General features: G+C 39.5%; 1 protein-coding gene across 1 annotated transcript in view; it reads left to right on the forward strand.

Annotated features, from left to right (window-relative positions):
- cdk6 (cyclin-dependent kinase 6) overlaps positions 1-15629 on the forward strand; it is a 64318-nt gene that overhangs the window by 5357 nt on the left and 43332 nt on the right. The window contains exons 2-3 of the mRNA XM_007259796.4: positions 4565-4700; positions 9894-10061. Coding sequence (XP_007259858.2) covers positions 4565-4700; positions 9894-10061 — 304 coding nt within the window. The remainder of the gene's footprint in view (positions 1-4564; positions 4701-9893; positions 10062-15629) is intronic.

Raw genomic sequence — 15629 nt, forward strand, 5'->3', positions numbered from 1 at the left:
CATAAATAGCTAAAGAAAACAATAAAGAGTTTTCAATATGTGTATTAGTTTGAAATGTTGTAGATTCTGTAATTGAAAGGTGGAGTTAATTATTAGTTTGTTTTTTATAGGTAGTGTCAGTCAGTTCACTAGGCTCTGGGTGGTGTTACTCATCTGTAGATTGTAGTTATAAGAGGTAAAGCAAGTCATTCACTAGGTTGGTGTCGTGGGTATTGATAGTTATTAGTAGACTTTATGTATAAGATTGTGTTGTGGGTGGTATTAGTAAACTGTAGAGTCCAGTTATACTGGAAGATGTCAGGTTAGTCATTTATATTTAGGTTGGGGTTGTGGGTAATGATAATTATTTGTAGAGTGTAGTTATTACAGATAGAGTAGGTTGCATTACCACCTACAGTGTGACTGGTGGTGTCTGGCTGTAACTTACCATGCAATAGGACAAGTAACGCTGGCAGAAATCACATCCACATTCTGTGCAGGAGGCCCCCACACATATCCCACAGGTCAGTGCAGCGTTCCTTAGTTTCCATAAGACATGTAAAAAGTCATGGTACACAATGTTAAACCATTTCAGTTTATAATCTTGTTTATGATTGACAGCCAGCAGGCCTTACCAAATAAGTCATTGTGCTTATAGACACTGTCTAAAAATGTTCCACTTCTCCATTTGTATTATGATGTTTTCATTCATCACATCTCCATTCATGTCACTGACAGCATTTACTTTTAAATGGAGTTTAAAAAGATAACAGCAGTGTTGAACACATTGTCCACTAATAACCTGCTGTAAAATGAGTGATTAGCACTTGTGCTCACTTTATGAATGCTTCTTTGGTCACTCTGTGTTAAAGCTGTGGTTTCGAGATCACATATTGCAAAAGAGGCCATTCATGCAACCATACATAGCTGGTCAGCAAGTCAGCTTTTGCTGGTAATACGGATAGGTACCAGTGTCAGTGTTTGGCCTGACATATTGTTTGTTTCTTAAATTGGCCCTGCTCCCTCAGGGTGGGTAGATGGCGCTCTCTCCCCACATCACTCCTAGGGTGATGTCTGCAGCACAGGGCGTCTGTGAGCTGATGTACCAGAGCCGAGCCGCTGTGCTTTCCTCCAAGCGCGGTGGCTGCTCGGCAATGCTGCATCAGCAGCAGCTCAAAAAGAAGCGGTGGCTGGCTTCACATGTATCGGAGGAAGCATGTGTTAGTCTTCACCCTCCTGGTGTGTTGGGGCATTACTAGTGATAGGGGGAGTCCTAATGAGTGGTTTGGGTAATTGGCCGTGTAAATTGAGGAGAAAATGGGAAAAATTAGAAAAAAGAAAAAAGAAAAAAAAATATTGTTTGTTTCTTTATGCAGTAAATGAAGAATGGCGGGTAATTGTTCTTCATTGTCTTTCATTTTCTGTAAGGATGACTTCATTTTCCTTAAAACCAAAAACTTTAAAACCATTAGTCATTTAAATACTAGTGCTGCAACGATTAGTCAATATAATCGACAATGTCGATAATTTAAATTTGTAAAAGTACCATATTACACAAAGTGCTGGGCACAGAAACACAATAAGAGATTGGTAAATTACTCACCCACACTGTTTACACTGTCTCCAAAAGTGCCCCAACACAACAGATTACATATTTACTCACTAAATATCAGTACTTTCCATGTTTAAACAACATCTAGACATTAAAATACCTTTTAAATCTCAGGTATAGTTGTTTTATTTGTTGTTTTTAGGAATGGAGGACATGGCAGAAAAAAAAAACGTTGACTAATCAACTAATCGAAAACATTATCATCAAATTAGTCGAATAACAAAATAATCGCAACCCTATTAAATATGTCTTAATAATGCTGGGATATTTAATTCTAGATAAAACATTTAGCAAAGATGATGGTTCTAAACTGCAGACTAAGTACTGTCTCTGTTGTCTAATGTTAAGCTGTATGGGGGCTCAGGAAACCTAGAGTGCAGTGTATTCAGGACCTTGTTTTACTGCAGGCAACTGAATGCTTCTCATGATGAGGTTATTCATTCCATATGTTTTATGTCTGTTAAGAGACTCCATTGTGAGGAGCAGTTTGTGTTCCTGGAGAAAAATGTCTTGGAGAGAAGTAATGAATGATGTCATGAGAAGCAGAAAAGCTTTGCCATCAAACTGTCAGCCTGCAGGACATTTAACTTCATCTCGTAATTTATTAGGCTTAGTGTAGGCTTAGGGCAGTCTGTATAATCTAGTGCCTGTAGAAAAATATGGACACCATGGCTCCATTACCTTCGGTTCTATAGAAATTAAGCCAAAAATGTCCACCGTCATGTCGATATTGCAACCATATTCTGCACAGTAGACATCAGGAGCAGAGCTAGGCTAAACTAAATAATTTGATAGTTTTGCCTCCGTCTCTTAGACCAAGTGTTTTAGACCGTCTTTGTTAAATATATAGCATAACCCAAAGGGTCAGAACATTAGTGTTTATTTTTTTGCATTGTTTTGCCAGTTTTTTTCAGTAAGTGTAAAGTTTACAACAGTAAACATGCAGTTCATGTATGTTATCACAAGATGATTTAAATTTCCATTAAATTGCAGTACTAGAGCTCAGCTCTGTTAAATTCGTTTCCTACTAAAGTTAGTACAATCCAGTTTAAACCCTGAACTGCCGCAAGAGAGTCAGCTCACATCGATAACGATTCAGAAAAATGTTTAATTTGAATTTGGTTTTAGCCAGAAAATAAATTTGACAGGAGTGCTGGTTGAGACAGAGTTCAAATTCTTCTTCTAACATGTGTAAAGTGTGTAGTGGCTGAATAACAACTAATTAGATGACATTAACCCACCGACAAAACGACAAAAGACTTCTTTCAGAGTGCCTGTAAATTCAACCAACAGCTCAACAAACACCACATGATCAATATTAGTATGATTAACTAGCTAATTGCTGACAGCTTGAATAAAACTGAGCTTCCAAGGCTGTCACTCACTTAATATGTTGTGTAAATAAAGTTAAGTCTGCCTCCTTATAATAGAATGTAGAATCATTAAAAAAAGGATTTATGAAAAAAAGAAAAAATAAGCCAATCTTAGCACAGGAAAAACTAAGCATTTAAATTAGACACTGGATATAGAAAGTACAGTGAGATAGAAATGGGCTATTTCGTCATTAAAACATATGGAGATGGGGAAGCTACATGTCATAATGAAACCAGCCAGCAGAGATGCTAGACCTCTTGTGGTGCCACTTTTGAGAGACATGGAGAGCAGTTGGGTCAGTATTTTCTTAACAGTACACAGTTTTTGTCTCTCTGTAATTAAAAGGTAATGAGGAGTTTATTGTCTTTTATCTTGCTGTATTGAATAAAGAACATTTAACAACTCTATACTACCGTCTTACATTCCTTCCACTATGTATTGACAGCATGGGTACAAATGAAGCAATAGTTTAACATTCAGGCGTTGCTATGATGAGAGATTCTGGTCACCACCGGTCTCTGCTTGAGTTACCATGGCACATCACGAGTTTCTATGGTACTGAGAGAGGAATGTATTCTGTAGTCCTTGGATCTTGACTGGGGACACTAGATGTTTGTTCTTCCTAATTCTTACCAAGCTTGTCTAATTTACAGAAGCATGTATTGTCTGGTGGCTTGGCTTTTGTGATAACTGCTGTCTATTAACTGTATGGATTTCAGTCATAACATTTAGTATGGCAGGAACAATCAGAACTTCACCTGGAAATAAATGTATTACCTGTTTTATTCCTGGAAGTCCATGCTGCTTTGATATCTAGGAATAATACGTGTTCCTCAGCTATGGCTAAGTCTCTTTCCAGACTCTCGTTAATCTTTTTAATTGTACAGTTCAGAATGCCAAAACTCCATGGTGCATGATGTAACCTAATATTTATCCATACTACTGTGCAAAAAATCCTTGAGTAGACAGGAATTCTGTGTTTTAGCCCCTATTATTTTGTACATCTCTGGGCTGGTGTTGTGTAGAAGTTATAAATATTTGTAGTTGTTAAGGAAAAAAGGTGCTAATATAAAAAAGATGTCAAGCTGTGTCATATCCAAAGTGCCGCATGAAATCATTACCTTTTGAATTCAGATTCAGAATTGTTAGATGTAATCCTTGTTATAAACAGTTTCAGATGGAAAGAGGAGAGAACAGCATTCTGGGATCATTCCTCTCATAGCCTGGTAAGGTTAAAATGTATAAGGTGATGTTTTGTCAGGATCAGAAAGAAGTTCAGAGCTAGAGACCCTCACTGGTTATTTTTTCTTTGCCAGCAAGACTCTAAAGACTGTAAGGTATCTAAAGCATAGCAAGCATTCTTTTAACAGTCAGGGAAACTAATCTGGACAGTTAGCTGATTCTTTAGGATTTTCTTTTTTTGGTGCATTGTTTGGCTAGTTTCACATTTCTCAGGAAATGGAGGCTGAAGAATAGCAGTGTCAACAGTTCTTTGTCCGGCTATAAATACAATGAGCTGTACAAAATACTGTATTCAAAGGATTTACATTATTGTCAGTTGTATGAATAACGTAATATTACTGTTTTATCTCACTCCAGGTTATTTGATGTCTGTACGGTTTCTAGAACTGATCGGGAGACCAAGCTTACCCTGGTCTTTGAGCACGTGGACCAAGACTTGACTACGTACTTGGAGAAAGCACCTGATCCAGGGGTGCCACCAGAAACAATAAAGGTAATTTAAGAGTGAAAGTGTTTGGATGAAATATACACATAAATCATAAATAATGCACCAGAAAGTAGCTGTTACAATGGAATTAAACTTTATTTGTGTGAATGTAATGATGATCTGTGTAAGTGAATGGAGTTTATGGGTGAAAATTGATCAGCAGATTGGAGGCTTTAGTATTCTGTTGGGACGCCTCTAGCCTGGATATAAGATAAGATACTGCAGGGCAGAGAGCCATACTGTTGGCACATATATAAACATATATGACTCCCTGGATCATCACACCAGCAGTTGGGACAGTGTGTTGCTCTCCAGCAAAGGCAGCATTAAAAAACTTTTCACATAGGTCTCCATGCTTAAACCCACCCAACATCAAAGTCCAAACAGAACCTGGACAGTTCCAGTCCATAGTAATTCAGGTTTCTTGTTGACAATGCCAGTGCAATTGAACGTGACGCTGGCAGGCTGACAAATGGTCTACATCAGGGGTCGGCAATAGGTGGCCCGCTGGCCAGATGTGGCCCACAAGCATGAAACATCTGGCCTGTGAGGTTGTTTAATCTATAATGAATGATAAAGAAGAAGAAAAAAGTAAAGCTTTTCTGGCGAACATTTGTTTACATTCCTCTCCCATCTCTCTGTCGCACTCGGTGTGACTTTAGTTTACGCCCGTTCTCGTTTTCTGACAGTTCTTGGGCTCGTTATAACGCCGTATTTTCCCTAGCCGTGTCCCAATACAGTAGTGTTTTGTTTATTTTTTCCCTCACAGAGAGAACAATCAAAACAGTCAATTATCTCTCACCAAGAGGTACATTAACCAAATGTATCCTCTAAAAAACATTTCCATAGAGTAGTGAAGGAAGCACTTTTACACCCTTCTGTGGCAAAACTCTAATAATCTAATTATTGGGTGCATTATTTTTTGTCAGTGTGTGTACATTATTATTTTTATTTCCCATTATGCCTTTTTCCCTCCATATAAAACATCTCATACATTTCCCTAGCTTTCCCCATTAAACCCTGTGTCCTGGCTTTGCACTGTGAGGCCAATGAATAAGAATATATATGGTCTTTGGCCTGTTTTAAAGAAGCAGATGGAAGATGAAAGTCACAGAGATCAGGGTGAGGCCTGGCCTTTTGATGGGCAGTGCATGTGGTAGATGGGCTTCTAATTAAAGAGCCAGGCCCTTGTGTGCGACTCTATTTTCATTCAGTTCTGGCTTTCACTGAAGACTGGCCAGAGGAATGTTGTTTCAGAGCAGAGTGTGTGTATGTGTGGTTCTCTCTGCCATGGTGCTCTCATTTGCTCGCTTTTTGTTCTGAATAGAGAGGCTTCCTTAATGTGCAGGAAGAAAGTGATCCTAATTTAGCATGGATATCAGTTTCAGGGGTTCATAGATAATCAGGCAGGGCCAGCAGTATCAGTATTTTCTTACCTCTATCCAAAGCCACGGAGCGGAAATGCAGGATTTTTGTCCTGATCAACTGCTCTCACATTATCTCTTCAGACTCGTTCCCACACACTAGTCTTACAAATCCATTTATCTCATTTCCCTGCCTTCGCCTGAAGGATATGTTACATTAAGTCCCGAGAAGACTCATATCTCCTCTTTTCAATTGTGTTGAGTTGGAAGTGGAAACCAAGACGTTTCTAAAGTGCTTATACTGATACCTGAGGGGTTTCCTATGATGGTTTTGTGCAGGGGCGTAGCAGCAAATTCTGGGCCCTGTACACTCTCAATGTCAGTGGGCCCCTGTCCATGCCAGTACACAATGAACGTGGATTTTCATGGGCCCCTCTTTTTACTCGGGCCCTGTGTAGTCAGGTCCACTTTTCCCCCCACTACCACGCCCATGGTTTTGTGTATCAATATGAACTTAGAACTTAGAACTCTTAGAACACTTAGACATGCATGGCATTCTGACTTAACATACAGTTTTATTATTAAAAGATCACATACTCAGAGGTTTCTCATGAACTTTAATAATTAAAAAAGTAGTTTGCTAGAGTTCATTTAGGGCATTTATAAAAGCCAGGTTTTGCCAAAAAGTACACTGTTTTAAATAAAGATAATTATTTAATTAATATAAAAAATATTTGTCCAACATGTGATTTAAAGAGCCTAAACCTTACATACGTATTTCCAGCATTTCCCCCTTTAATTTATGTGGGTCTGCACAGTCATTTTCCACCTCTCTTTATTCCTTAGAACTGTTACTGGCATCTGTTAATGTGCACACCTACTCATTCATGCAGTTATCTAATCAATTAATCAATCATGTTCCAGCATTTCAATGCATGAAATCCTTCAGGTTTGGGATAGCAGCTTCAAAAATGTGATTTTAGTGATTTGAATTGTGAGATGATTGTTGTAGCATAATTATCAGCTGAGCTTATTCTGAATAGTGTAATTGAGAAAAATCATCCAGTCAGCAGCATTTCAGTGAATGGAAACAACTTGTTAAGGAGAAAAGCTACAGTATCTACTCAGTAACAGTTGTGGTGGACAAATAAACACGAACCTACTGGCCTAATGCCAGGCATTCGCTTGAGGGGAGCTGTAGAGTAGTGGAACTGTGTTTTCTGGAATTATGGTGCCCCATCCAATAATAGACCTCACAACTTCCCTGACCTCCTGTCACTGAATACAATCAAATTCTGACTTTAAATTCTTCAAAATCTAACAACAGCAGGATCAGCACAATAAAGACCCTTGGTTTTAGATGATACAACAATAGCTTTAGAGTAGAGTTGGGATGTATTTTAGGTTTCTGTTACATAGGTCTTACAATATTAAGTGGACTACAAAACTTGTAAAAAAAAAGAAAAGAAAACAGCTCGTCAATAGAATGAACATCTGCCAGTGAACTTAAGTCAGTGATAACATGGTTTCTTCATGTTCAGCTGCTATGCCTGTTTCCCTCCACAATGAGATTAAGAATCCACATGGGAATGCAGGCTAATGCCACATGTTGAATAAAGTCAGATTTCATTTTCATGGGCTGCACAGATTTTCTAAAGGACACCAGATAATAGCCACCGGAGACAGATGATGAGCGCTAGTTTAGTTTTCCTAAAGCTCACCAACAACTTCATTTACTCCCCCCTTACCCAGAAGGACACCAGATTGCAGTGGTCCCATCCACCCCCCACTGCCCCCTCCAGCCCATTCCAAGCCCCTGTCCTGTCCACTCCTGCCTCGTTTCAGACCCACCGCATGCTAATTGATGAAAGAGGCCCCAGGAATCAAACGAGCTGGAAGGACAGCAAGCGGCTGGCGCTGCTCTGGGGAGTGCGGCTGGACCCTCCAGCCTGACGCTCGTCTCAGGCTGGTCCCTGCCCCATAAAGGAGAGCCTAATGAAGCATGGGGAGGGAATTACACTAACGCTAACTGGCAGATGTCCTGCATTGTGCCTGGCTACAATAAACAATATGGCCTCCTCTCATGAATTAGCATGAGAAAGGGGAGTGCCTTCTGGAGGCTCTGTTTTGACTGCTGTTTTTTGGGTGTTTTATGGGCTTTCTTAGCCTTTTTCTCTTTTTCCTCAACTTTCAGTCCACGTCTTTTTGCTGAAGAGGTGCTTTTAAGGACAGGTGTTGCGAGGATTTGGAGTTTAGGCTGTGTTGGGCTGTGTGCTCGGCCTTGGTGTTTCAAGTTGAGTCTGTTCAGCTGGTTTAGCTGTAGTATAATCAGTCTAATCTTAGTTTTTTTTATGAGAAAAGAGAATTGTGTATAACCACAGAGTGCATTTAACAGCATTTCCTCTAAAATTCCTTTTAAAAATACTTTAAAATGGGAAGTGGGAATTTCTCAGTGAGACATGAGATGTGATTTTAAATGACATAAAGTTCTGCTATTCTATTTGTAGAGTTTGTTAGAGATATTAATTCCTATTTAATACACATCAAATACACAGGTCATCCCTATTAACCCTTTAACGACTCTTTTCAATATGCTTTTCAATAGTCCTGGCACGGCCTTAAGTTAACTCATCTGAGACAACAAAGGAGAGTTGGAGTGAGTGTTTGTGTGTTTGTCCATGGGTCATTATTCTGTAATTGTGATTTCTCTCCCCCCTTCCTGCCTTATTGTGAGGAGAAAACGTGGCAATAAGGCTTGAAGCCAATGTGGAGGAACTGATGTTGGAGGGTGGGTAGTGATGCTGTTGCGCCAGACTGCCTGTGCCACGGCAGGTTGGTGGGTCTGGTAGGTCATGGCTGGATGGGCATTCAGAAAAGACCCTTGTTTATGCTGGCTGCCAGGCACACAGGCCTCACTCTCACACACACGTTTCCTGGGCCCTAGCCCCCTTTATACGCATTGTCACAGCACACCCCCCCCCCCTCTGCTGCCCACACACGCCCCCCTCCACCCCAGACCCCTTCCCCAAGCGCAGCCAGATCCGCGCCGTTTGCTAATGTTTTCTGCTTGAGTGTGCACCCCATTGTTTCAGTGCTTTTAATCACTCACCAGCTGGTTGGGGAGTGAATGGAGCCGTGGGCCCGGATCCATGTCACTTGTGAGGTCTTGGAGGCAGGTTTCTGGAGTGTTAGCCTGCCACTGCTTGATGCCTCCAATTTGGAGCAATTCAAGCAGCAGCTTGCGCACAAACAACTCTCTTTCTCTCCGTCTTTTTCTCTCTTTCTCTCTCTCTCCTTCCCTCCTTCTCTTCTGTTGGCCCTTTTTTATCTATCACTCAGGCAGCTCCCAGCAGCCTCCATGGCCGTGGCTTTCTTCTGCTGTCGTTGTGTAAGTTCCACCAGAGGAAATGGCAGTTAAGCCATTCTTTCTCTCGCTCTCCTTTTCTCTCCCGAGTCAGTGGCATTAGGGGCTGTTCTCTGGCTGGACTGCAGTCTGAACAAGTGATTGTGGGACAGCTGCAGGGAAGTGGAGGCCCAGCAGAACGAGCCTTAAAGTAACATGTCTTTCCGGCTCCGCATTCATTTCAGTTATCAACATCTGCCGCACTCCAGATTTAAAGTGACACGCTCATTTTTTCCCCCGCTCACCATCGATCCCACATCCAGCTCTGATTCTAAACTGACTGTACATCAGATTTCTGGTTCATAATACTGACAGAACTACAGAAATGTCACCTTGTCTTCTCTGTCTTCTGATTTGTTTGCTACAGTGCTTTAAGCAGTGTTTAAACTTACATTTTAGGATTGATCCTTATTTCTGTGTTTGTTTTCACAGGATATGATGTACCAGTTACTACAGGGCCTGGACTTCCTCCACTCTCACCGAGTCGTTCACAGAGACCTGAAGCCTCAGAACATTCTGGTCACCAGCGGAGGTCAGATCAAGCTGGCTGATTTTGGTCTGGCACGCATATACAGCTTTCAGATGGCGCTTACTTCAGTGGTGAGTCGGCTTGCACAACTGTTTCTTAACTGCCCTTGTTCTTTGGCTGTCACAAACATGTTTAACATTTCTACAATCTCCCCAAAATAGTAGCTAAACAGCATTTTTAGGATGCCAATTTTATGTCTATTCCAAATGGAGCAGAAGACATCCAGTCTGGTCTTTTAAATACCTCACATTTCACATATCTAAAGTTGCACCCATACTTTCAGTACTTCTATGCAGATGTTGATTACTGGAATTAATCAACATTGATACCCAAAAGCACTATTAATGAATGAAATGCAATGTTAGGTAGGGAACCAATGTAATCTTGCTCATATTGGTTATATTTTATATATATTTATTATTTTTTCCACTGTGTGTATTCATGTACTGTTGCCTTAAAAACATACTAATGTGTAGTTAGTGACTCTGCCCTGTCCATTACCAAGCCAACTAAGCAATTCTGTGTCCATCTTTTTTAAAGTAATCAATTATTAACCACAATCAAGGAAGAAGAAAACATAATTGAATTCATATTGATATTAATGTGAAATCTTATCTCCCAGTGCTAAAACAATTCCAAGACACATAATGATCAAATTATGATTAGATCACCTAATCTACATTTGAAGGTGATCTTATCCACATGTAAATAGAATAAGCAATTAATCAAAAACAATTAAGTCTATCAACTAAGTTATCATCTCTTGCTTTCCCTTGTTGTTGTTGATGCTCTCATGGCTTAATATTATTTAATATTACATAATCGACCACAGCCGACAGTATTACTGTGTTATTTCACTTGTGGTTTAAACATTTACTTTTCAATAGCACCTTTACAGGAATGTACAAGTAATGTACTATTTACTGCTCAATCTTCTTCTAAACTTTTTATTCTCTCCAGGAGTCATACTGTCATGGCAAAAACAATGGTTAGGGGAAGTAAAACTGAAATTACCTACATGTTAAGGTGCTTTTTACACAGGATAGTAAAACCAAATGTCATAGGGTCACAATGATGATACGTTTTACTAAAAAGTTTAAAAGGAATCAAACTGAGTACATCTAGTGTAACAAAACCTCTCTGGAAGAAGCTATTATTCTTAGGTTCATTTATTGTAAATGAAGGCAACATTAGGAGTGAAGGTCACATTAGGAGTTTATCCCTAGCATATATACAGCTCTGGAAAAAATGAAGAGACCACTTCAGTTTCTGAATCAGTTTCTCTGATTTTGCTGTTGCTTATTTTTTTTCCAGATCTGTATATACAGTATAGCAGTAAAGTGCTTGCATAGACAGGTTATTATAGACAGGTGGTTATTGAAGCCTAAATCTCCTATGTGTGGTCATAGAACTATCCCATATGCTCGGTCCAAGCATGTTTAACCTTGGGGGGTGGGTGGGATGACTCGGTACTTCTATTTATGTCCTTGTGCTAATGAGGTAAAATGTGACTCATTTACTGAATTTGTAGAGTCACCCCTTTCCCATCTAATCGCATCTAATCACGTACATGACTCACATTGAGTTATTAGCTATGAAAAGGGTTAATTTTTTTTTATCATGCATCAGCACAAAACATAGACGGCTGCACAAATCCATCAGTTAGACACATTGAGAGGTAGGGGAGTTTCTCAACTGTGCTGAATTATAGCAAATATTAATAGAAACATCAAGAAGTATCGAAACTGATGTAGCAGCATGTTTATCGACCACAAGGGAATCGGGAATGCTACTTGTTGCTACTAGAGCTGTGTGCCTGGTTTGAAAATTTAGATTCGATTTTTTTTTATTGCTTACTTGTCAAATATAGGAATATATTTTAATTTAAATGTATTATTTAAAAAAAAGTATCTCCAGTAAAGATTAGTTTGGGTAATGTATCCTAACAATATAAAGGTGTGCTTGTAAATATCCAAATATAAATGTCTTAAAAATTAGTCAAACTGGTGCAGAGTGGTCCAGCCATCTAAAGTGCTGCCACTATGAGCGTGAGGTCGCCGGTTCGAACCCCCACTCATCCAGCTTTGCCATCAAGCTGCTGGCCCTCAGAAGGAGCAAAATTGGCCTTGCTTCCTCCGGGTGGGTTGATGGTGCTCTCTCCCCACATCAGTCCTAGGGTGATGTCGATCAGCACAGGGCATCTGTGAGCTGATGTGTAGGAACTGAGCCGCTGTGCTTTCCTACACCCTCCTGGTGTGTTAGGGCATTACTAGTGATAGGGGGAGTCCTAATGAGTGGGTTGGGTAATTGGCCGTGTAAATTGGGGAGAAAATGGGAAAAATTTTAAAACAAAGAGTCAAACAAGTTTTAAGCCTATTGTTTATTTTTTAGGAAGCTTTTCCATGAAAAGCACCAGATTTTTAATATCGTCTTCCTGGCTAATGTTCAGTGGCTATGTGAATTTAGACTCATGCATAGAACATGTCTAGAAATCTGCAGGGTATAGTGCTCTTACCTGTTTTTTATAATTTACCTAAACTCTTTTTACCTTTTCTTCTCATCTCTTGAATCCATTTACTTTGTATATTAAGCTGCTGATAAATGACCAACATGTTGATTAAGTGAATTAAGTGAAAGAAATTGTCCCTCTGGTCAGTTCAGGAGAGTGACAAACACTGAGAGAGTGAAAAGACCAGTCAGTCCCTCGGGACGGACACGGACAGCTCCAAAGCCACCCATCAGCTACAACTGAGTCCGAGAGCAGGTGCATAATGTGTAAATGGAGAGCCTCCGCTGTCTGTTTCATGTCTTTGGGCCGCGACAAAGTGGTCTGGGGATGAAATGTATCATGCGATTGGGTCGGTGAGTTCTCGTCTGCCGTCCTTTGAAGTCGTAGTCTCTTGAAGGAGGCTCTGATGTCAAGAGATAGCAGGTAGCCTCTGAATGGACATTGTATCTTTTCGGTTTTTGCACTGAGAAAGGGAGATGTTTCTTCAAAGGAATGCCAGTGAAGCAGTTTAGCATACGAGCTTTACAGTGTCTGTGGAGTGCACAGTCTAGTGTAGACCTGAGCAACGTTATTTAGTACTAATTAGCAGTAGGCCTGTTATGATAATTACGTTAATGACTTTTCATACAATATATGGTCATGACCTGTTTACATGTGTGACATGACCTAATGCATCTATATATGCAACTCAGTGTGCACACTGTGAACTTCAGAAGCTTGAGAAAAAAGTATATATCTCCCAACATATTATTAATTAAAAGTTAATTGCCCATAGTGAGCCAAAGAGTGTAATTGCCTTATTATGATATAATGTTAGCATTACTTCAGTAGCAATAAATGGCCTTAAAATAACAATAATTTCATTATCTTTTCATTATCATTGACAAAATATTGTCCATGCAAATTGTTATGATGACAGACCTAATTAGCAGGAGTGCATTCAAATTATATTAAGATACTGTGTGTTTTATATTTGAATGAAGTTCCATTTACAACCACAAGGACACTACTTAACCCTGTCCTTCTCGTAACTGACTTGGTTGGCAAAATGTGAATGGCTGCTATATCTTGATGTCAGTTGTGCGGTTTTTGTGGTTAGGCAGTTGAGCTTCTGTAGTTTCACCTGGGAATCCACCCAAGGCATTAGAAAATCCCTCCTCCGCCCTAACCCCCACTTTAGAACGGCTATGATACAAAGCGAGAGAGAGAGAAAGAGAGAGAGAGGAAGAGAGAAGACAGATAAGGAAAGTAAGTAAGTAAGAGAAAAGGGAGGTACTAGGTGTGAAATAGATGACAGAGGGAGAGAAAGAAGAGAGAATGAGAGAATGTGAGAGAGATAAAGAGATAAGGAAAGATTGAGAGTGACAGGATATGCAACAGAAAGAGAGAGAGAGACCTATTGAGTGAATAGTAATCATAGGTGGCTACAGCTCCCTGATTAATTTTCCTGTGTTTGGAATCCCCCTCAGCACCCGTCTTCAGTGTTGCTAAAAAAAAACACTTCCTCTCTGTCTCCTGCCAGATAAAGAAATGTCGTTATTGTGCATGCAAAACAGGCCCTGAGACTCGCTGTGTGATTTCTTTTGCTTTCACAGATAATAGGTTTTAGGTACTTGCTTACGAGATGAACAGTTACTGTAAAACAGCACTGAAACTGTACAGGAGACGCACGTTAAGCAGCCCAGGCAGTTCCAGAGCAAGCAGAGAAGAGTTTTAAACACACACCAAAAACATGCCTAGCACGCGAGATGATTCATTCAGTGTTTAGGTCAGATTTACATAAAGTATGAAGGATTATCCTTTCGGGGGTTTTGTGTGCACAGAAAGAACAGTATTTAGTCAGTTTTGTTTTTAAAAAATATGTAGGCTAGCATATATTTTTAGCTATTCATAGCCAAGATCTGAAATGCAGACGCAGACTGAAATTTCATGCAATGCGCAAATTAGTATGAGCACCTAATTATGGTAATCCCTCTGTCGCTGTCTGACCAATACAGTCATCAACCAGGACTGTTGTTTGTTTTTTACAGTGTCAGAGCTCCACTATATTGTTAGCAGTGTTTAACTTCAAGTTAATTAGAGTTAGGGCGTCGTTATCACACCAACACTTTTCAGTTAGATGTGTGATTGTTTTGGGCAGGTGTGAAAACAGTATTTGAACTTGGATGTGTACCAAGCAACCACACCCAGACCCTTTAGAGGAGGTTATCCCATCCCAGTAAAATAAAGAGGTTTGTTTGTTGTTATCTGACCTCGGTTTGACCCAACTATAAGATGTACTTTACAAAAACAGTATAAGCTACTAGTTTAACTTTTTGTATTTCCCCCCAGACAGGTACAGATTCTTCCAAAAATTGTTCTTTAAAGAATCAATAATGGATATTGTCTATGGCATTAGCCAAAGAATCATTTACTGCACTTTTAGTTTTGAGATCGAACGTTAGTGCTTAGCATTATGACCATTTTTTTTTTAAATTCTGGCCGTTTCATGGTATATTGCAGTATATTTCTTTTGCATGACTGGGCTTTTGTACACTGCTCTGGAAAAAAATAAGAGATCACTTAAAAAAAGTCTTTGATTTTATCAAATTGGAAACCTCTGGAATATAATCCAGAGGAAGATGGATGATCGCAAGCCATCAAACCAAGCTGAACTGCTTGAATTTTTGCACCAGGAGTGACGTAAAGTTATTCAAAAGCAGTGTGTAAGACTGGTGGAGAACATGCCCATATGCATGGAAACGTTCATTTAAAAACAGGGTTATTCCACCAAATATTGATTTCTGAACTCTTAAAACTTTATGAATATGAACTTTGAATCTAGTGCTGGACGATATGGCCAAAATTTATATCACGATATATTCCTTAAATTTCGGTCGATACGATATAATTTCGATATTGATATAAATACTTTGAAGGCCTCAGAAAACTGCTAAGAAGCCCTGCAATCCCTGCAGCACTGCAAATTTAAATTATTATATAACTGTGTATTTGCACTTTTTGTATTGCTGGCATCAGATACCCTCATTATATGCACATCTATCTATCTATCTATCTATCTATCTATCTATCTATCTATCTAATGGAAATCTGTACTTACTACTGTCTGAAAATTTAATTTAAGACTTTG

The sequence above is a fragment of the Astyanax mexicanus genome, chromosome 3 (genome assembly GCF_023375975.1).
Source record: "Astyanax mexicanus isolate ESR-SI-001 chromosome 3, AstMex3_surface, whole genome shotgun sequence".
Lineage (NCBI taxonomy): Eukaryota > Metazoa > Chordata > Actinopteri > Characiformes > Acestrorhamphidae > Astyanax > Astyanax mexicanus.